Consider the following 22,442-nt stretch of genomic DNA (forward strand, 5'->3'; position numbering starts at 1 on the left):
TAGTTTCCTTCGTTCCCTCCCTCTCTTTCCTGCCACCATATTCTCTAGCACGTCCCTCATGATACAGTTCCTTCTTAGCCAATGTCCTAACCAGTTTCTCTTCCTCTTCTTAATAATATCTAAAATTCTTCTTTCCTCCCCCGTCATTTCTAACACCTTCTTATTCGTTTACCGCTTGACCCAGCTAATTCTCTCCATTCTTCTCCACACCCACATTTCCAAAGCTTCCAGTCGTTTTTCATCATTTGTGCGTAATGTCCACGTTTCCGCCCCATACAGTACAATACTCCACACGAAGCATTTTATGAGTCTTTTTCTCAACTCTTTATTCAAGGTCCCACAAAATAGTATATTCTTTTTGCTAAGGCTTCTTTCTCCATTCCTATCCTTGCTTTTATTTCACGTTTACATTTCATACCATTACTAATACCACTACCCAGGTATCGAAAACTATTCATCTGTTCTATTTATTCCCCTCCTACTTCTATATTTGACACCGACCCCTTCGTTCCAATCACCATGGCTTTTGTCTTTCTGAAATATTTTCATTCCATGTTTTTCATAGCCCTTCCTCAAGTTTTCAAACATCTTGTTGATTTTCTCTTCACATTCTGCAATAAGTGCCACATCATCAGCAAACCATATACGGTTAATCATTCTACCTCCTACTGAAATACCGTCTTCATTTTATAGGCTCTTTTCACCATCTCTTCTAGATAGATATTAAATAATGCAGGCGAGAGACAGCATCCATATCGAACTCCCCTTCCAATTGCACTCTCTTCTATCCTAACACTTACTTGTTGATTCATATATACGTTTCTTATGAGTCTTCGATCTTTCCATTCCAATCCAACTTTCTTTAGAACTTCCAACAACAATTCGCAATTCACGCTGTCAAAAGCCTTTTCTAGATCAATAATTACAACATATACCTCTTTCCCTTTTTCTATAAAGGGGGAAGGAGGTTTAAATTTTTCGCAAAGAATAATCGGAAGGAAAGGCTTACATACGAGGCAGTAGGTAATTCAATGAAATTAGTATTCAAATACATATTATGATAAAGATTCTGCTATTACTTTGAGGTCACTTTCCCCAAATTGAGAGACTGTTCTGAGCTACTAACCTCGTCTTGGTATAAGCACTATACTTTAATATGTCATTCAACTATAATCTACTTATTCCTCTCTATTATTTTCCTTCTACTATACCTCTATTACGTGCTTCCAAAATACAATTTCTTTGCAAATACAACTGTAATTCCTAACATTACGCCGCAATTAAGTTTTAACCATTCTCGTTTAAACGTCCACTAAAGCGTTGGACACAATCAGTGGTGTGTGAACTAGCCGAATAAAACGAAGGTTATGACATGACGTTAAAAGGGGCGTGGCTCGAAGATACACTACAGCGCGAGCAGGTGACGAAGGCGTGTTAACACCGCAACCCTCTCATTAGCTAAAAACTTTTACAGGAAATTCGTAGCGCCACCTTCAAACGCCACAAACGCCATCTCTTAAGGGACCCATACACGGAGACACATGCATGAAGAAATCTTTCAACATGCATAAAAAATGATAAAAGCACACACAAGTTGATCGTGTATGGCCTTTTTCATGCACGTTGAAAGTTTTTAAAATCTGTAAAAATGCATGATGGTTTTGCCGTTCTTCATGCATGTTTATCGTGTATGTACTCGTTCATGCAAGTTGGTTGTTTTGTATTTAGGTCCTCCAATCACAACAGCAGAAGAAATCACGCGACTCTTTTCTCCGTAATACCAAGGTCGTTAAGTTGGACAGCAGGTTGGTACGTGTGTGGGCAAAAAATTCTTCCAACATGCATGATGAAACAAATCTTTCATGCAAGTGTGTGCGTCTATGGCCTCCTTTAGCATAATTGTAAAACTCTATTACTTTCATTAGTTATTTTCTCCTGTTCTTTTCAATACTAACATCTCGAAGTAATTCTCGTAATCTTTTAGCAACCTTGAGTAATTTTATCAACGTTTCAATTCTGTACAATATTACTCCACATAAATATGAATATGTGTCATATAAGAAATAATGAACGTCATGTTGTTTGTGATGGTATTACGGGAAAACGGTTGAATCGTTTGAAATTAGTATCTATTTCAAACTGAACTTTCATTATGCCATTTTGGTTAAGTGGCATAATGAAAGCGTCTCTAGACGTGCTAGCAAGAATAACCATCGGGAGCACCGTTGCTTAGTGGTAGAGCACTTACGTCTGGTGCGTAAGGTCTCTGTTTCGATCCCAGGCTAAGTTAAGTTTGTGGTGGACAAATCGTGTGCGTGGGTTTTCTCGGGGTACTCCCATTTCCTCCTACATCTCATTCCATCAATTCTTCCATCATCTTTCAATTGCCTTTATCATCTGTCTCTCTTAGCCCAACGGGCATAATCGTGGGACGTTAAACTGAAAGATTTCATTTCATTTAATTTAAAATGCATCATAAGTCGGGAGAGGACAATTCAAAACTTATGCCAAAATTAGAGTATCTCACAACCTTTTCAAGTTAGGAAAAAGAAACTCGGAATATGAATACAAACTACATAAGTTTATTAAAAAGAATCATTAATGTCGATGTACGAGGTGCATTCAGAAAGTAAATTTTTCACGCGTCCCATAGCTAGAAAACATATGCTGCGCGACACAACTGCTTGCAAGTGAGAGAGTAAGGTACTAATATGGCGCATGGGACAGTGGAACTTCTCTAGTGCTCTCAGTAGCGTCGTGGTTGAAGATGGACGTTCATATTCCAGTCCCCGTCGTGTGTAAAGTGAAAGCAGTGATAAAGTTTTTGAATGCACAGGGCATACTGCCGATTGAAATCCACTGTCAGCTGTGCCAGGTCTATGGGCTTAACCCCGTGATCAAGCAGTTCCCGCAGATTTCTTGCTCCATATTGCACACCATTGTCATGGAACGCCTGTTGTTCAAGAAGTTGTGTACTAGGTGGGTGCCAAAGTAACTGACTCCAGAACACAAAGCAAGTCGCATGGGGCCAGCATTGGCATTCTTGCAACGATACAGCTCACAATGGATTTCAATCGGCGCTATGCCCTGTGCATTAAAAAACTTTATCACTGCTCGCATTTCACACGCAGCGGGTGCTGGAATATTAACGTCCATCTTCAACCTCCGCCACGACGCTATTGAGAGCACTATGGGAGTTCTGCTGACGCACGCGCAATATACGGTTTCCTAGCTACGGGACGCGTGGAAAAGTTACTTTCCGGATGCGCCTCGTACCTATGTCGAAGTTGTGTGTGACCATACCTACAATATATATATATATATATATATATATATATATATATATATATATATATATATATATATATATATATATATATATATATATATATAATCAGTTGATACATGTCCAAGCATTTTAGAAAATACAGCTTCCAGGCGGGATGAGGAACAATTTCTATACTTTAATTTCTCTGCTTGTATTCATAAAATGGTGAAAGTGAGGAAACGGTTGAACTGTTTAAAGTGATTCTTTAAAATATAGTTAGCACTTGGGTTGACGTTTTTTTTTTTTTTTTTTTTTTTTTAATCATTACACGCTTGTTGAAATGCATATTCTAAGGAAGAAGGAGGGTTACATTTTTCGCAAACAAAAACGGCTAGACCGATTGAAGTGACTTTTTAAACAATCCGGGATTTTGTAATTTCATTTCGATTAAAGTACACATCCTAAGGAAAAGGAAAGGGTTCAAATACACTTTTCAATACACTATTTTCTATAAACCTGTTCTTCCTGTGCAAAGAACGAGCATTTTGGCTAGTATCAAATGAACTCAAAGTCTACCATCTGCTTTAAAACAGATAATTGTCAAGTTGTTTGCAGTGAAATCAACAACGTGGAGATTAAAGGTGCCGGTAAAGTGTTTTACATTGCGTGTTCTGTTGTTGAATATCTAAAGATGTGAAGTCTTTTTTTCTTCCTTCCTTAGTACGTGATTTCCTCGTAGGCGGTCTCCTCCCTATGTTTTATTTCTGAAGACGGTCGATGAAGACCCTGAGGATCTGATACGTATCGGGGTCATGGCCAGCTTCTTTGCTTTTCTTGACTTTTCATTGCGCATTCAGTCTATTATCTTTATCACTGCTGTATCTTCTCCATGCAGTATATACGGGCTTCTTCCGATTTTGTCGGTATCGTGTGCAAACACGCTAAACCACTTTACTTTGGACTCAACCCCAATATTCTTAATGATCCACAGCAGATGATCTAGAGATGCAAAACAGTATTAAATCAAGAGTTTCCAGATGATGAGTTATTCGTCGTATATTTTGTGAGTAGCTAGAAAACGAGTGACGCTACATACTTATCTACAGAATTTCGTAGAAATAAACCCTCCTCTTCTGTAAAGAATCGAATCCTTCAACGATTATTACCACGGGCGTCATTTAGGGGGACAGGGGGCGATTGCTCCCTGAGTTTAGATTTATATAGATGTTATCAATAGAATAGCAGTAGATCAGTGAAAACGCGAAATTTTACTTATATCAAGAGATCTTACCCTCCCAAGCAAAATCTGAAAAGACGCTCCTGATTATTTCTAAGTATTCTGAATTTTGGCAGGTCCTGGGATTAATGATATTATATATTTTTTTAATTATTTTAGGTTTTAATTAACGATGTGAAGACTGCAAATCAGCAGCGTCATTTCAGATTTTGCTTGACTCCCTAATATACATAATATTGGTTGCTAAAATTCATATTATTCAAGTAAAAATGGTTTACAACATGCAGCTCTCAAACCGTTGAGATTAGGACCTATGTTCATATGAACTTTTTTGCTTGGAATCACCCATACTACCATTTCCTAAAATATTGCCCCTTCCTCCTGGGACACCCTATATATATCCGTGTAACGTGGGTTTCTGTCACCACGGCATGGCGCGTCCTCAGGTTGCGGATCGAGGAAAAGGCCTCTAGATATAGAGGTTAGCTGCGAATATACTGAATAAGCAGTCGCGGACAGACGACTAGGAGTGGTCCTCCAGCTTGGGGGTTTGGGTAAGGCTAACACCCTCATCCTGTAAAAAAAAAAAAAGGTACTTGTTCAGAAACATTCACAAAAGCCTCGGACAAGGACTGATAACTTGGCACGACATCGGCAAAAGAAAATGGACATGAGATTTGGAACATTGAATATTAGAAGTCTTTATAGGGCAGGCGCGTTAAAATCTGTAACAAGTGAGTTAGAGAAATACAGGATGGACTTAGTAGGAGTTCAGGAAGTTAGGTGGGAAGGAAATGGATCTGAGAATTCCGGAAATTTTACGTTCTTTTACGGGGAAGGAAATAAAAATCACCAGTTAGGAACAGGGTTTTTCGTTCACAAACGAATATTACCAGCAATTAAACGGGTTGAATTTGTTACTGACAGACTTTCTTTTATTACTCTTAAGGGACGGTGGTGTGATATTATTGTTTTAAATGTACATGCTCCAACTGAAGATAAGGGTGACGATATAAAAGATAGTTTTTACGAAGAAGTGGAACGGATATTTGACCAACTCCCGCGATACCATATGAAGATTCTATTAGGGGATTTCAATGCGAAGGTAGGACGAGAGGATATTTTCAAACCGATTATAGGGAACGAAAGTTTGCATAAGGAAAGTAATGACAACGGTGTTAGACTCGTGAACTTTGCAACATCCAAAAACCTAATCGTGAAGAGTACAAAATTCCCACATCGCGACGTTCATAAATACACTTGGACATCACCAGACGGAAAAACACATAATCAAATTGATCACGTTTTAGTAGATAGAAGACAATCTAGCATAATTGACGTCCGGTCGTTTAGAGGGGCTGATTGTGACACTGATCACTACCTGGTAGTAGCGATAATACGAGAGAGATTATCGTTGAATAAAGGTAATATTCAATGTCCGAAAACGGAGAGATTTAATTTAAAGAAATTAGAAGAGAACCAGGTAAGAGAGGAATACCAGATTGAAGTTTCGAATAGATTCTCGGTTTTAGAAGACTCGGAGTGCACTAGTGTTGAGGATACTTGGATTGAAATTAGAGATAGCATTAAAAGTTCAGCAATAGAAAAATTGGGACACGCGGAAATACGTAGGAACAAACCATGGTTCGACCTAGAATGCATTAAACTAGCAGAGAAGAGAAAACAGACAAAATTACGGTGGCTACAAAATCCGAATGAAATAACTACACAAAATTTCGCAGATATCAGGCGGGAAACTTCCAAAACTTTTAGAACAAAGAAACGGGATTTTTTGAAAGCTAAAATTAAGGAACTTGAAGATAATAGTAAAAATAAAAATATTCGGGACATGTATAAGGGGATCAGCGAATTTAAGAAAGGCTATCAACCTCGTGCTTATATATTAAAGAAATCTGACGGAACAGTTCTCACTGATACGGATAGCCTCTTAAATAGATGGAAAGATTTCTTTGACGATTTGCTGAAAACGCAGCCAAAAACTAATGCGCGTGGAGAAAAGGAGATACACACCGCAGAACCGTATATTCCAGAACCCAATCGAATAGAAGTGGAAGCCGCTATAAAGAAATTGAAGAAACACAAATCTCCGGGTGTAGATGAAATTCCGGCTGAGTTAATTTTAGCTGGAAGCGAAAAATTGTGGAACAAGATACACAAACTCATTCTCCTTATCTGGAACAAGGAAGAATTGCCACAAGAGTGGAAAGAATCAATCATTGTTCCAATTCACAAGAAAGGCGACAAAACTGACTGTAATAATTATCGAGGCATTTCTCTTCTGTCAACATCCTATAAAATCCTTTCAAATATTCTGTTAGCAAGATTGACTCCATACGCAGATGAAATTATTGGAGATTATCAGTGCGGATTTAGACGAAATCGATCAACTATCGACCAAATATTTACCATTCGCCAAATACTCGAAAAGAAGTGGGAATACAATACCCCGGTACATCAACTATTTATTGATTTTAGAAAGGCTTACGACTCGGTTAGGAGAGAAACATTATACAACGTTCTTACAGAACTTGGAATACCGAGAAAGCTAATTAGATTAATTAAGATATGTTTAAGTGAATCCCAAAGTAAAGTCCGGGTAGGAAAATTTTTGTCCACGAGCTTCCACGTCGAAAATGGCCTGAAACAAGGAGATGCGTTGCCGCCATTATTATTTAACTTTGTGCTGGAATACGCCATAAGGAAAATCAAAGATAGCAACCAGGGCCTAGAGTTGAACGGCATTCACCAGGTTATGGCATATGCTGATGATGTAAATTTAATAGGGGATGATAGGAGAACAGTAGAAATAAATGCAGAGATCTTATTAAACGCTTGCAGGGACATGGGTTTAGAAGTAAATGCAGAGAAAACTAAATACATGGAAGTGCGTCGGGACCGTAATACGGCAAATTGTGGAGGCGTTAAAATATTAAATAATGCTTTTGATAAAGTGGATACTTTCAAATATTTAGGATCAATATTAACAAACGAAAATCATATTCACGAAGAAATTAAATGTCGACTAAAAGCAGGGAATTCGTGTTACTATTCGGTTCAAAATCTCTTGTCGTCGCGAATTCTGTCGAGGAATTGAAGCTTAAAATATATAAAACGGTAATCATGCCTGTTGTTCTGTATGGTTGCGAAACATGGTCGCTTACTCCGAGGGAAGAACATAGACTGAAAGTATTTGAGAACAGGATCCTGAGAAGAATATTCGGACCCAAGAGGAATGAGAATGGGGAATGGCGGAAGCTTCATAACGAGGAACTACATAGTTTATACGGTTTACCCAACATTGTTAGGGTCGTCAAGTCTAGGAGGCTTAGGTGGGCAGGTCATGTAGCTAGAATGGAAGAAAGTAGAAACGCTTTCAAAGTCTTGACTGGTAGACCCATAGGAAAACGACCATTAGGAAGACCTAGGCGCAGATGGGAGGATAATATTAAGATGGATCTCGCAGAGATAGGAATACAAAGTAGAAACTGGATGCAATTAGCTAAGGATAGAAGTCAGTGGAAAGCTTTTGTGAACGCGGCACTGAACCTGCGGGTTCCATAGGCCATAGAGTTAGTTAGTTAGTTATATACATATATCCCATACTCAGATGGACAAATGCTCATTTGAAGCCCCAAAACGATGCCTCTGCTAAAAATTCAGCTTAATTCTAACTCGAATGGAATCAGTATTACTTGAACGTCATTACAGAATACGAGAAGTTTATTCAGCTTGCTTGGCTACGGTTAAACACTTAACATTAGCAATGTCGAAAGAGCACCGAGAAAAACATAGGTAACAGAAGCGATGCTCAAGTAGATGAGGGAACGCAGAAGGGCAAAAACCACGGACATCAAAGAATACGGAGAGCAGAATAATGAATTGAGAAAATAAACTGACAGAGCCAGGGAGAAGTACCTAGAAGACATAATAGAATGATATTTGAAAAAATAAAAGAACTTCAACGTAGCAGCAGATATGATTTGATGTAACACAAAACACATGAATATGGAAGAAGCTAACAGAAGCATACGCACGTTTGGAATCGAAGATCAACAAGGTTACACTGATCATCAACAAATCCTTAGGATCTGGGAGGATATATAAAGGATCTATATGACCAGAACAACCAACTAAGAGATACTGCGATCGAAGCAAAGAAACAAATGGATGAAGAAAGAAGAAAATATAGATCCCAAATATTGAAAAGTGAAGTAGTACATGTCACCAAAGACAAGCGGAGGAGGAAGGCCACTGGGGACTATGACATACTCAAGGGAATACGAGACAAAGCAACGAAAGTACTGACTTCACTTATTAATTAGATCTACTTCAGTGGAAAATGACCAAAGCATTTTCTAGATCAGTGGTTCTCAATCTAATTTCTATCACAACCTGCATTTTATCTGATTCTCTTGCCAGCGACTTCTCTTATAATTTCTGGTTTGTAATAAGCTTGTATGGGACTTTTAATATACCTATTGTGGAGATCTCACGATACCCATCTATTTCTATAATAGAATTTATATTTTATATATAGTGGATACACAACTTCCCTAAAAACGAATGGATTAAAACCAAATTTGGTCAGTTCATTCGTATTACAAATATCTAATCCGATTTGTCATACTATTTCAAAATGGAAGCCGTTTGAAAATTTTAAAATTTGTAACTCCCTTAATGTTGTTCATATGATAAAAAATAAAGTGATTTCTAATTTTGATTTAAAAAAAACTAGGACGATTGTTAAACAGGATATTGTCACATAGTGAAATCACACATGCTCAGGTATCTCATTAGCTTCCAATTTTAATTGTATTTCAATTAGGGATGGCCGGATCCGGATCTGGCCGGATCCGAAGATCCGGATCCTTTGGATCCGGATCTCGGATCTGGGTCCGGATCTCGGATCTGGATTCGGATCTCGGATCTGGATCCGAATCTCGGATCTGGATGCGGATCTCGGATCTGGGTTCGAAATTCGGATCTGGATCCGAAATCCGGATCTCAGATCTTGATTCTTATCCAAACCTACATCCCACCCAAATTGTGATAAACTTGAATATCAAAAATTCGCCGAAAGTAATTTCACGAAGTCCTGACAGTGAAGAAGAAAACAGAAAATTAAGACGAATATTGACAAGTTTATTTGTCTCCTTCATTCGACACTAAAGATCAAATGCTTGCCTTACTAAAAAATAATCTGATTTGATCCGGATGAGAGTTCGAATGTCAAATCTAGATCCGCCCGGTTGCAGGACCGAGATGAAATACACATATATTTATATTTGAAACCGGAATAAAAAACTCGAATATTTAAAATTCCTGAATACACCTATTTCATTGACAGTTAAGAAAACATAAGCAGTTAAGACAAGTATTGACTAGTTTTTACGTATATTTATCTTGCTCAGTCTGCTCAAAATATCAAATGTATACCTTGCAATTAGATTTAATAATTATTTAGTAAATCACAATATGAACACCGAGAATAAACTATGAATTTTGGTGTTCCTTATCTAGATTGGAAATTTCGGATTCATACATGGAATCAGGCTGAAAGATAAATATTTGAGATCTGGAAACCGAAACAAGTGCTAGTACCAAGATCGTAGCCGTTTGTACCTAGGTAATGCGAGCGGAAGGCATTTGCACTAATTCCGCATGTACTTTGGGGAACACGAGAAACTAAAAACAGATAAATATTCTTTTTCAGGGGCAAGTTGCGCTTTAACATGACTTTTCATGAGTGTTGTGTTCAAATACGAAAACTGTAATGGCGACTTGTTTGAAATAAATTCCTTTTCTTTTTTAGCAATAAAGTTATGTACTTTCACATTTAATAAAAATTAGCAAAACACATTTCACTGATTAGAGTGCTAGTTCTTGTGGAAGCTTTCACATTGAACCGAAGATTTCCTCATGTGGGTATCGGATTGCCACAATTCACCTTACTGAAAGACGTCGTTCATCAGGAGGTCGGCCAAGATTCTTTTGGACTTAGCCTGTAGACTGCTTCTGGTCTCAATTATTCCCATATAACAAGACTAACCATATATAAAGTTGGTTCGAAATGATTTAAAATATCACTAATTGACCTTAAGGGAATAATGGCGATTTAAATATTCGTAAATCAGAAGAGATATAAAAGTTATGCGTTAAAATCAATCCGATAATTCCTAATGCAACCTAATGATAGCAATAAAACTCCTTATGTAACATTTCCAAAGCTAAGATTAACAGTTATGTTCTTGAAGAGGGTTTATGGCAACATAGAATATTATAAATCTAATTATCATAAGTAGTACCTCTGACAGCCCCGCATTTCACATCACCATCGCCCTTCATCCTGACAAGTGGGCAATTCACTTACCCACAATTACTTTCCAGTGACATCAATATCTCAGTTTGGGTTTGGGACCATGCTTCGGTAAACCTTGACTATCACCATCAGCAGCTATTAGAGAATGAGAACTTATTTCTGTATTAGATAATGTGGGTAACTATAGCTTTTCGTCTATAGAAGACGGAGAGCGTGCCTTCGGTGCCCGTGGGCATGGGTTCAATTTCCGGACAGGCACTCAACAATTTCGGCATTAGGGACTTCGGGTATCGATGCGTTGACTACACATCCCCACTTTGAACGTAAGCCCGCTGGTAGGAACAGAAGGACTGTCGTGCCAAGAGTTTAGTTTGTTTTAATTATCATAAATACCTTCTTTATTATTAAATTTTACCAATATTTTCTTTTCAACTAGTTTGCGAAACTCAGAGCTAGTTACTTGTTTTCTTTTTAATTTATGTTCATAGTTAGCACAACTAATCACTAAGGAAAAACAATCTTTTCAATAAAATTCGCTTCGCGTCTTTCGTAGCTCTAAGTTTAGTTATTTTTATTTATTTATTTTTTTTTAAAGTTGAAGGGCGGTTTATCATTTTCCCCTCGCTTTCCCTATTTTTTTTCTAGTTTTACGTATGTTTCTTTGCACGGACATTGCGCCTATACGAACGTGCTTAGTGTGTTCATTTACAAAAGCGGGCCATTTTCCTGCCACTATAGAAAGTAAGAGTGCCCTGTATCAGATAAATATTAATTGACGTATGTAAGTGAATATATCTGTGATTAAGTCATAATTACTCAGTTTTTGCATCGTACATGTTTCCTCTTCCTCATTAAGCTCTTCACCCCCGCTTCCTGAATTCCAGTTCTAGTATTCTTTCTTGATGGGGGACTGATGTCTCATGTAGGCTTATTAACTATAACATCAGCAATAAAAAAAGTACGGTTTAATTTTCACTAAATTTAAAACATTACGTTAATTAAATAATAATAATAATAATACGGAGTGAGCTCAGGCTACTTGTTAGGATTCTTGCTTCGCAATTGGATAATACCGGGTTCGAATTCGGACCAGCCATCCTGACTGAGGATTTTCCAGGGTTGTTCCTCAGTTATACTGGGCAAATGCTAGGTTAGTACCTTGATCTAAGGCTCTGGAGACCTTCTTTCCATTCTTTTTCCAATGTTTTCATCTGTTGATTACTACAGTGTAAAGTGGCCTCTGAGAATGTATCTGGTAGCTTATAGTAAATAAACAATAACGACGTAATATATCTTCACGAAACGTATGGGTTAATTTAACTACAGCCTTACAGTTCCAATAGAAAGCTAAAGTTTTAATATCAATTTCCTGACTTTTAAATACTATTTTCATATTGTTTCAGCTTTCAATTTTCTCATGTATGTTCCCACCGACAATTGCAGAAACTGACATCACATGAACAAATTCGAATATGTTAAATATTTTTGAACACTTTAATATACAAAACACAAAACGCTTCAATGATACGATGCATGGATTTGTTTTGGTTACGTCCTGCAATGTATGATTAAAAGAAAAAATAACAGAAATATCTTTTATATTTACTCCTTCAACAAACTCCCGACCTGAGAAGGGCAAGCCATAAGTTAGGTAATAAAGTCATACAACGAACACAACCATATCGCTCTCCTGAAATTCTCGTGTGTATGTTTAAAAATCTACTGTTGTTCCACGCCAACCAGTCTATATTTTTTTGTTGTAAGTTATATACCTTCGAAGTGAAAGATATTCATTACTACATTTGTTGATGGTTGGACTCTAGTGAGTCAGAAACTACTATTAATAAAGAGTTTGTTTTGTCTAGTATTCCTGCGATTAGAAAGGCCTTATATAAAAGATATTTCATTTGTATATGAGAAAAGAAGAAAGTTTATTTTCTAAGAGTAAAATAAATATTTTCAATGTGAAGCTAACATTAAGTTTCGAAGGGGAGCTAAACAGAAGAATTTGTTACCATTTACATCAGTTTTCAGACAGTTCACTATACTCTGAAATGGGAAGAAATCAAACTTGGAAACATTTTACTAGACTTCGACAGAAAGTGCAACATGTAAATATTGCAAGGTTAAAATAAAATAAAGAACAAAGGTAGCACAAACGTGTTATGGAAACATTTAAAAGCACAGCAACCTACTATATCAGTAAATCCGAAAATTTTTTTAACGAATTTTAGATATTCAATTTTATCATCACAATTTCAGATGTAGGTTTGGATACGAATCAAGATCTGAGATCCGAGATCCGGATCCAGGTCCGAGATCCGAATTTCGGATCCAGATCCGGATCCAGGTCCGAGATCCGGATCCAGGTCCGAGATCCGGACCCAGATTCGAGATTCGGATCTAGGTCCGGATCCGAAAATTTTTGGCCATCCCTAATTTCAATATGCAGTTCTCATTAGTTTTACATCGTACCACTTTCATTTAAATTGATTTTTAAACAATTCCGCACCTGTTGAAAATGTTTAGTAGATCTACTTTTTATTGTTCTTAACAGTAGGCCCTATGTATAAAAATAAGAATATGCTTATCAGAACAAAATTTAAAATAATATTTAAAAATATTTTCAGATAATAAATTCTAATTATATTTATCTCTTCCGCTTATCTTTGCAACCCCTATGAAACCCTCTCGCGAACCCCAGGTTGAGAAGTCCTGTTTTAGATGATACAATAGTTGCATTACCTAAGATGAACCCGGCTAATGAAATGAAGAACCATTAGCCTTATTTCCCGCACTGAAAAGAACATTCAGTGTATTCAGCGTAGGTGGCTGGAAAGTAAGATAGAATGTATGTTCGGGGATCAATTTAGATTGCGGAAAGGAAAAGGAGAGATACTACTGGGTTGAGAATTTTATCAGAACGAGTTCTCGACATAAGGAAAGAGTTTTGTTTGTGTCGCGACTGGGTCAATTAGACCAAACGTCTTGAAATACTTAAAAGAATCGGAGTCAACTGAAGAAAGCGTCGACTCATTTGCAACCTGTAGGATCTACACAAGAAAACGAGTGAAGATACATTTTTTCACTAAGATAGAGGTGCTTCAAATTTCCTTTTGTCACAAATTAAAATTAGTGTAAGGTAAAATAATAAATTTGTCACAGATAATACTCTACTTTCCTGTCATTTGCCGCAAGCAATATAATATTAAGAGACAAATCTCTTGCAGGTCAGTGATGGACAAGATCGTATCCGTGGATGTTTTCGGGATACTACCGTTTCCTCCCACATTCTGATTCCACCGATTCTTCCATCATCATTCAATTGCCTAAATCATCCGTCTCCCTTAGCCTAACGGGCATAACCGTGGAACGTTCAACTGAAAGATTTCATTTCATTTCCTTTTACAAGCCAAAAGTGAGTTAAATTTTTCTTGCTTCACAGTTTAAATAATCTGCATCTACTGCGGCATCATATACAGTCATAATAAGCTCCCATTGGGAATCGAATCCAGTTGTCTTGTACAAAAGGAAATTGTAATCATTTTCGAGAAACCTAACCATTCTAGAGAGCTAAAAGAAGCCTCATTTTAAGGTTTTGAAATCAGCTAATTAGTTTCTTTAGGCTTACCGTACATACTTTTGGCGTGAGAGACCCGGGTTTGATTATTCCCGGCAGGAACTCATGTGGTTCGGATCCCACGTTAAGCTGTAGGTTTACGTCTCATATAGCCTCGCTGCTCAAAGGGACGGTAAACTCAAAATCAGATCAATCAATACACTCCTTTAAGCTAAAGAAGACAGGTGATGCACAGAAGTGAATAACAATGGGGTTGATGGAATGAAGAAAGTAGAGCAAAATGGACAAACTCCAAGAAAATCCTCTCTCAGACAATGCTATCTATCACAAACTCATACCGCGTAGGGTTAAATTGGTGTCTCTTGCACCAGAGGTGAGATCTGATCTACTGTTTAACCTTTTAATAGCATAGAGATGCTTTATTTCAATAGCAAAAGTAAGTTTCACAACGAAAATTCTACAATTTTATAAGCGTTTTAACTGAAAAAAAAAAGTCCAAAGATGAGGCATATAATAGATCAATCCATAGATCTTATACTCTTTCCAGCCCGATGATAACATTTGGAATCACTAACTTTTTATAAACATAAATCTAATATTAATTCATGCAGTTTCCCCATGTAATCGTAACACTCTTCTTTCGGGTCAATCTCATAATTTGGTACCTCTACTTACTCGCGGTGAAGCAAAACATCGAGGATCTAGGACGTGGCATCATTGCAACAGGAAATTCTGTGAACATATGTTTTTCCAACACACACAAAAAAAAAAATCGGGCTGGAAAGGGTTAAGGAGAACAAAATGATATGAGTGAATGTAAAAACCTCATACGCAGTTTTCCAGCAAATGGAGGGGGAAAACAATTTTTCAAACTTAAAAATTTATGTTGTACGAGATTGTAATTAAATTTATATTGAAATATACCCTCATAAAACTCTTCATTATGTCACTAGCAAGATGACAGTACATAGAATGGTAAATGAGATATAATCTAAAATTATCACTAACGTTTATATTTTAATTTCCGCTTCACCAAAATATTGTCCAAAAATAAGACACGTATCAGTTGACAGATCACATCGAGTTAAACAAGATGGCGTGCCTGGAATTAAATCTCAAGCGTAGTTTCCAAGAAAATCGAAGAAAGAAAAAAATTGAACTTAAGGTGACATTAAAAAATATATGTCGTTCGTTACCGCTGATCAGTTTTTATTTCGTTGGAAGAAACTGTTGTTTATTGCCTCTCGGCGGAAGCATTACGGGCGTTTCACTTCCAGATGTATGTAGTACTTTCTCTGTAACTACTGGGCGGATCTGAACCAAGTTTGGTGGGCAAGTAACCTATGGGCTAAGAAACCGAAATTGCTATATTTAGTAGCCGGGCTTTGCTAAGGACAGGTTAGGCTCGACTCAACTCGCCTTGTATTTTGTACCATATTTCTGCATAACGACTGGCAGGATCTAAACTAATTTGGTAGGCAAGTAGTCCATCGTCTAAGGAATAGAGCTCGCTATACAGTGGAGTCTCGTTAATTCGAACTTGGATAATTCGAAATATTGGATAATTCGAACAGAAGTCCATTCCCCACGAAAACTGTACTGAAAACAATAGTAAAAAATCATGGATAAATCGAACTTTTGAACCTAGGTTTTGGATAATTGGAAGTAAATACAGTTGAATTTTTTTAATATTGGACAGATTTAAACAGAGAAATACAGTTTTAACGTGTTTTCAGTTATCCAGATGCAGCCATAGGGAAGAGTAATACAAAAGATAAATAGAAAATCTATGTAATGATAAAGATGAAAATGAGTTGGAGAAGAAGTAAAGATAGAGAATGTGTGCCAATCTCATCTGGTTTCAGAATTGGTTGAAAATTTAAGATGAATTATTGATAAAGTCAACCAAATGTTATTAATATCGTATTCCACGCAATACATGAAATTCAAGATTTATTGAACGTACAAAAACAATCAAATTTAAGCAAATGATATTTACGACTTCTTAAAAGTGAGAACAGATTATTCAAATTGTTACTGGTGTTTAATTGTTTGGGCTATTCAATGTATGTTGTATTTCCATTGTACACGTAGTTAGAATTATGTGGAGTCAATGTCGTTTGTTAGTTTGCGGTATTCGATCACGCAAATAATAAGCTGCTTTAAAGGTAAAGTCTACACCATATGAATATGTTTTTGATGCACAGTACTTTGATTTGTTTGTTGTTATATATGTGAAAATGAATGTTGTTGGATAATTCGAATTTTGGATAATTCGAAGTTTTTTCGTGTCCCCTCGGACTTCGAATTAAAAAGAGTTCACTGTATTTGGTGGCCAAACTGCCCAGGAACAGTCTCGACTTGTATGTGATACTTTATTTCTCGGTAACAGTGGCCGCATCAGAACCAAATTTGGTGGGCAAGTACCCCTTGGTCTAAGGAATAAAGATAGCTATATTTGGTAGCCTGGTTTGACCAGGGAAAGGCTCGCCTTACATAAGGTACTTTATTTCTCGGTAACTATTACCCAGATCTGAACCAAATTTGGTGGGCAAGTAGCCCATCATCTAAGGAATAAACATTGCTACATTTGGCGGTTAAGCTAGGTCAGGGACAGGCTTGGTTTGGCTTGTATGTGGTATTTTATTTCTCGGCGACTACTAACCGGTTTCTAAACGAAATTTGGTGGGCAAGTAGCACATTATCTAAGAAATAAGATTCGCCATATTTGCTGGCCAAGCTCGGCCAGAAACAGGATCGGATCGGCACAATTTGTATGTGATATTTAATTTCTTGGTAACTAGTGGCTGGGTTCGAACGAAATTTGGTGAGCAAGTAGCCCATTGTCTAAGGAATAAGGGCCGCTATATTTCGGTGAGTGATCTCGGCCAGGGACATGATATGAGCTCGGCAACAGAGGCTATGTTCCAAAGCTTTGCACGTCGAGAGCTTCTGCGCTTGGTTCACCTCGCCCTATTGTATTATATCCATACGTAGCAAAATAAGCTGTTAACTAGATTTTTCTTTTTCTTTTTTGTCTTTCTACAATGTTGACATACATGGCTTTACGTATATACTACTTGTAAAACACAGCAATGAAAAAATTAATATATATATATATATATATATATATATATATATATATATATATATATATATATATATATATATATATATATATTTGCGAGTGATGAGGTGTTCTGGGGCGAACTCAATAAAAACTTGTTTGGGAAAAATGCATTTTACACATTCTTCATAAGGGCGAATTTACCAAAACTTTCCTCTATCCATTAGTTGTTGCTGAAATGTCTATTATTATTATTATTATTATTATTATTATTATTATTATTATTATTATTATTATTATTATTATTATTTTGGAATAATAAAAACAGAATGATCATATGTTGAATTCCCTTTTAGTACCCGGAACATCTTATATATTTTAGTATTTCCTCAAAATCGTTATTTATTCAATATACCTTGGAGTCTTTCGACATCAAAATAACCTATACTGTCCATTTAATAATCCAAATTTGACATTTTTTAAATATCCATATGCTTCCTTAAACTAAAAACAAAAGTAATACTTATATTTCTCCATATTGAACACCTGCGCTAGTTAAGACATAACCTACAAGTGTTTACAGTATGATAAATAATAAAAGCTATCTATCTTTGTTTTGCGTCACTCATTATTTTTTAAAAACATTCTGCGCTTTTTTTTTCTGTCTTTCATTGATTCTATTTCTTTTTCTTCTTTCTACTCAGAATAGAATCGACATGCTCCACGAGGCAGTACTCAAGGGGCAACTGGCGGATGTTCAGACCCTAATGGACAATAAGAAACTGGCTCTTTCAAAGGACCAATCAGGAGTTGGGCTGCTACACAAAGCTGTTTATTACGGACATAAAGATATTGTCGAATGGTTAGCCAATCAACACCCACAAACTGTAAACCTTAAAGATCACGTAAGTTGATTATATTTACAATGTTTTCAGTCTCTATGTCTGTATATATAAAATGTTATTTGTGAGATTACTCTATATTAATCTGTTTATTTCCTTGGAATTTAAGGGGCCTGATCACTGAGAAATTAAAATACTGCTAATTTTACAGTAATTATGTGATATCTTCAAATAGATAAAAATAATAATTGAAAAGTGGAACAAAAGCGCGCTAGATAATATTACTTTGCATGAGATACTGTTATCACGAGTCACCTAGTAGCTTTCTGTTTGCAGCCATTTAGAAACGCGAAAACAAATGCCGATTTTCTAAATGGCTGGAAATCGCAAGTAGGCAAGTGAGTCGTGATAACGGTATCTCATGTAAAATAATATTGTCTAACGAGCTCTTTTTCCATTTTTCGATTATCTTTTATCGTTATGGTTTAAAATGGAATTTAATTTACTTAGAATAAGAATTTCATTATCACATAAAATCTAATCCAGATTTTCCGCACCCAAGGTACGAAGATTAACCCCTTGCACTCCATTTAAATGGTACAGAAATAGTCTCAACCATGGAAGCCAATACCACCGAGGACGTGTCCCCCCAATATTTGTAAAACGGTTTTCGTCCCCTAAAATATTTCAACTTTATTTGTTTACGTATTTATTTTAGTGTAGGCATAGTAACGAAAATCAAGGGAAAAATCTAGAAATTCGTACAAGATTTTGTTGATATGAAAAGCTGGACGCCTTTGTAGTACGAAGTTTCTTCAGGACCAATAAAAACAACCACGTAAACTGTACTCACACAAATGTACAGGAAGCAGTGAAAAAAAGGATTGGTCGCGGGAACGGGAGGAGGCGCGAACGTATCTCTGCATGTCTGTGTATGCGTACCTTTTATCATTTCTTTTGTTTTTGACATACATTTGGTATTTAAATTTAATCAAAATCGTAAAACAAGGTTGAATTTTACTCTCTGAATAAGTGAACAAAGTGTGAAATATGTGTGTTTTCTTAAGTACCACATCCCCACCCCCCCAAAGAAGACTATCAAAGGTATAAATAAAACACAAAAATTTATAAGTTTTTGTTTGTTTCTTAAGTCAAAAATGCTTTAAATTGCAATGTACGAAGACTATTTTTGAAAAAAATTTCTGGGCAAGAATCCCAGGATCCCCCACTTTCCTGGGGGTATTTCATACCCCACAGTCCTCCACCAGTCCGTTAACCCTAAAGTTTATGTGTTGCTGACACCAATGCCTCTCAACTACATATTATTTTAAAGCAGTTTGGTTTGTGAAAGCTTCTTTACATATCGGCTCTATTCGCGTGTCCGTCTGTTCGTCCAGGAGACAAAAAAATCTCAACAACTATCAGATGGATGACCTGAATCCAGGATGTAGAGGATCAAAAGGTAAGTTAGAAATCAAACTCATTAAGAGTCTTCATCCCGGCGAAATTAAAATACCGCTAATTTTACAGTAATTATGTGATATTTTCAAATAGATAAAAGATAATCGAAATGTGGAACAAGAGCGCCCTAGACAATATTATTTTACATGAGATACCGTTATCACGACTCACTTATCTGCTTTCGAATTCGAGCCATTTTGAAAATTGGCATTTATTTTCGCGTTTTTAAACAGCTGAAAACGGAAAGCCACTAGGTGACTTGTGATAACGGTACCTCACGCAAAATAATATTGTCTAGGGCGTTCTTGTTCCATATTTCAATTATATTTTATCTATTTGAAGATATCACATAATTACTGTAAAATTAGCGGTATTTTAATTTCGCCGGGATGAAGACTCTTAATCTACATAGAGCAGGCACGTAGCCAGGATTTCGTGAAGGAGGGGGGGGTGTCCGTAACATGAAATGCTGTGGTCATCACACCAGGGGTAGATCATTTTAAACTATTTTACTTTCGTAAGGGGGGGGGGCAAGACATGAAGGCCCAAAAGCTCCATCAATCTAAACTACTTTACTATTAAGAAACATTGATTATTAAGGACAATAAAATGGGGATATGTTGGTATTTTAATATCAAACTATGAAGAAATCTCGAGTAAAATAATAAGAAAACGTATTCAAAAAGATTTTGCAATATTTACGTCCTTCCTCTCTTTATTCAAATATAACAATTTTCCTTTCATTATAACCTCAACTATTATAAAAAGTACATACACAATAATGTATTGTAAAATATTTTGCAATTATCTGCGTTCCTTTCTCTGTTGAATCAACTGTTAACTTTTTCCACATAAATTTTTGTTTTTATTATTCCGTCAGCTACTGTCGGTTCTAAATGACAGGTTAAAGGAGCAGTTGAAAATTGTTTTTGAAATAACATGTTTGATACTGCAAGGATGCGATGACGAAAAATTATGATAAAAAATGTCCACGGATTATGGATTAGAATATGTACCATGGTCTCTCTTAATCTTTTATTTAAAACGCAAGTGGCAGAAATAAACCACTCTCGGTCGTTATAAAGTAAAAACGATAACATAGCTAGAAGCAGTTTTGAAATGAAATGAAATCTTTAAGTTTTACGTCTCAAGATTATGCTGGCTAGGCTAAAAGAGACGGTGATGATGAGAAATGAATGCAATGGTGGATTGGAGAAAGTGGGAGGAAACAGGAGAAACCCAGAAAACCCCATACAAACTATTTATCTACCACAAAGTTCACTTGGCGCGAGCTGGGATCGAACCAAGGACCCCATTCGCCAGAGGTGAACGCTCTACCACTGAAGCATCGCGGCCCCTACGAGAAGCGGTTTTCTGCAATGAATTAAGCGTTCGAAGAATACACTTCGTCTCCATTACAATTTATCTACTAAAACCGGAAGTGACATAAATCAACCACTACCAGTTTTAACGTTGATCGCCATAGAACAAAAACCGTATTACCACTTCCGGTTTCAATATTAACTCATAAAATATCACGTCATACAAACAACTCCTTCACGTAATGCACGAATGACACTACTACTTGTTCTTCCATACATCTTGTAATATTTGGTCCACACATTTTAATCGCAGCCTCCCTCTAGATATTTTTTCCTTCTGCCGCTCAAAAATGAAATAAAATCTTTCAGTTTTACGTCTCACGTGTATGCCATGTAAGCTAAAGGAGACGGCGATGAGAATGAAATGGTGGAATGAAGAAAGTGGGAGGAAATAGGGAAACTCCGACAAAACCCACGCATATATTCCTTTTGTCATTCCCTCCGTAGTTAATAGCATGATTCATCCATCTCTCATAATGTATTCAATCATCCTCTCTCTCTCTCACTCTCTCTCAAATTTCCGAAATATTCTTCAGTATACTCCTTTATTCCTCCTCCCATTTATAACTATTGCATCTGATTTTCAATATCCTTCTGCAACATTACGTTTCGAAGGTTTTGTTCTTCGTTTTTCCTCTTCTTCTAGATAGCTCATGCATCACATCAGGTGCGTACGCAGAATTTTTTGTTGGGAGAGGTCCAAGCTTTGAGAGGAGTCCAGTACTACAACCACTGAGTCTATGTAGTATTGAACGAGTATTATCCTCCCCCCCCCGAAAAGACGATAACTACTTGTAAAATACTTTCACGTATATTTTCAGAAAAAATAATAGAACTAGATTGCTTTTTATAATATAAAGAGTACAGATGAAGTGCAAGATCAAATTTTCATGCTACATCAATCATTTCCCTGTTAAACAACTACAGTTTTATTGAGAAAGTGTACAAATGTTTGTTGAGTTAGGAAGTTTTGAGGTGTCCGGACCCAGTGGACCCCTGTGTGCGCGCCCCTGCATCACATCAATACAACGCCACAATCAATACGTACGCTTTTATGGCCCTTTTCTCCAGTTCCATTTCAATGTTTCAGGTATCGCTTGTTATTTTACTCCCTAAATAACATAATTCCTTCACATTCTCCACCAAGCGATCTATTTTAGTCTTAATTTCAGTTGTCGTTTTTTTCCTTGTCATTTCATAATTTAAAAAAAAATGAAGATTAACCCTTTTATGATCCATGGTAGGTTTTCGTACCATAATGCAGT

The 22,442-nt window shown here is 36.6% G+C and overlaps 2 protein-coding genes across 4 annotated transcripts in view; one reads left to right on the forward strand and one right to left on the reverse strand.

The window, feature by feature from the left end:
* The window catches only part of LOC145672160 (uncharacterized), a 315,761-nt gene that overhangs the window by 178,006 nt on the left and 115,313 nt on the right, over nucleotides 1-22,442 (reverse strand). The gene's annotated exons all lie outside the window — the stretch shown is intronic.
* LOC145672159 (uncharacterized) overlaps nucleotides 1-22,442 on the forward strand; it is a 155,471-nt gene that overhangs the window by 44,863 nt on the left and 88,166 nt on the right. The window contains exon 3 of the mRNA XM_081741499.1: nucleotides 18,197-18,397. Coding sequence (XP_081597625.1) covers nucleotides 18,197-18,397 — 201 coding nt within the window. The remainder of the gene's footprint in view (nucleotides 1-18,196; nucleotides 18,398-22,442) is intronic.

Source organism: Thermobia domestica, chromosome 15 (genome assembly GCF_964235325.1).
Source record: "Thermobia domestica chromosome 15, izTheDome1.hap1.1, whole genome shotgun sequence".
Taxonomy (NCBI): domain Eukaryota; kingdom Metazoa; phylum Arthropoda; class Insecta; order Zygentoma; family Lepismatidae; genus Thermobia; species Thermobia domestica.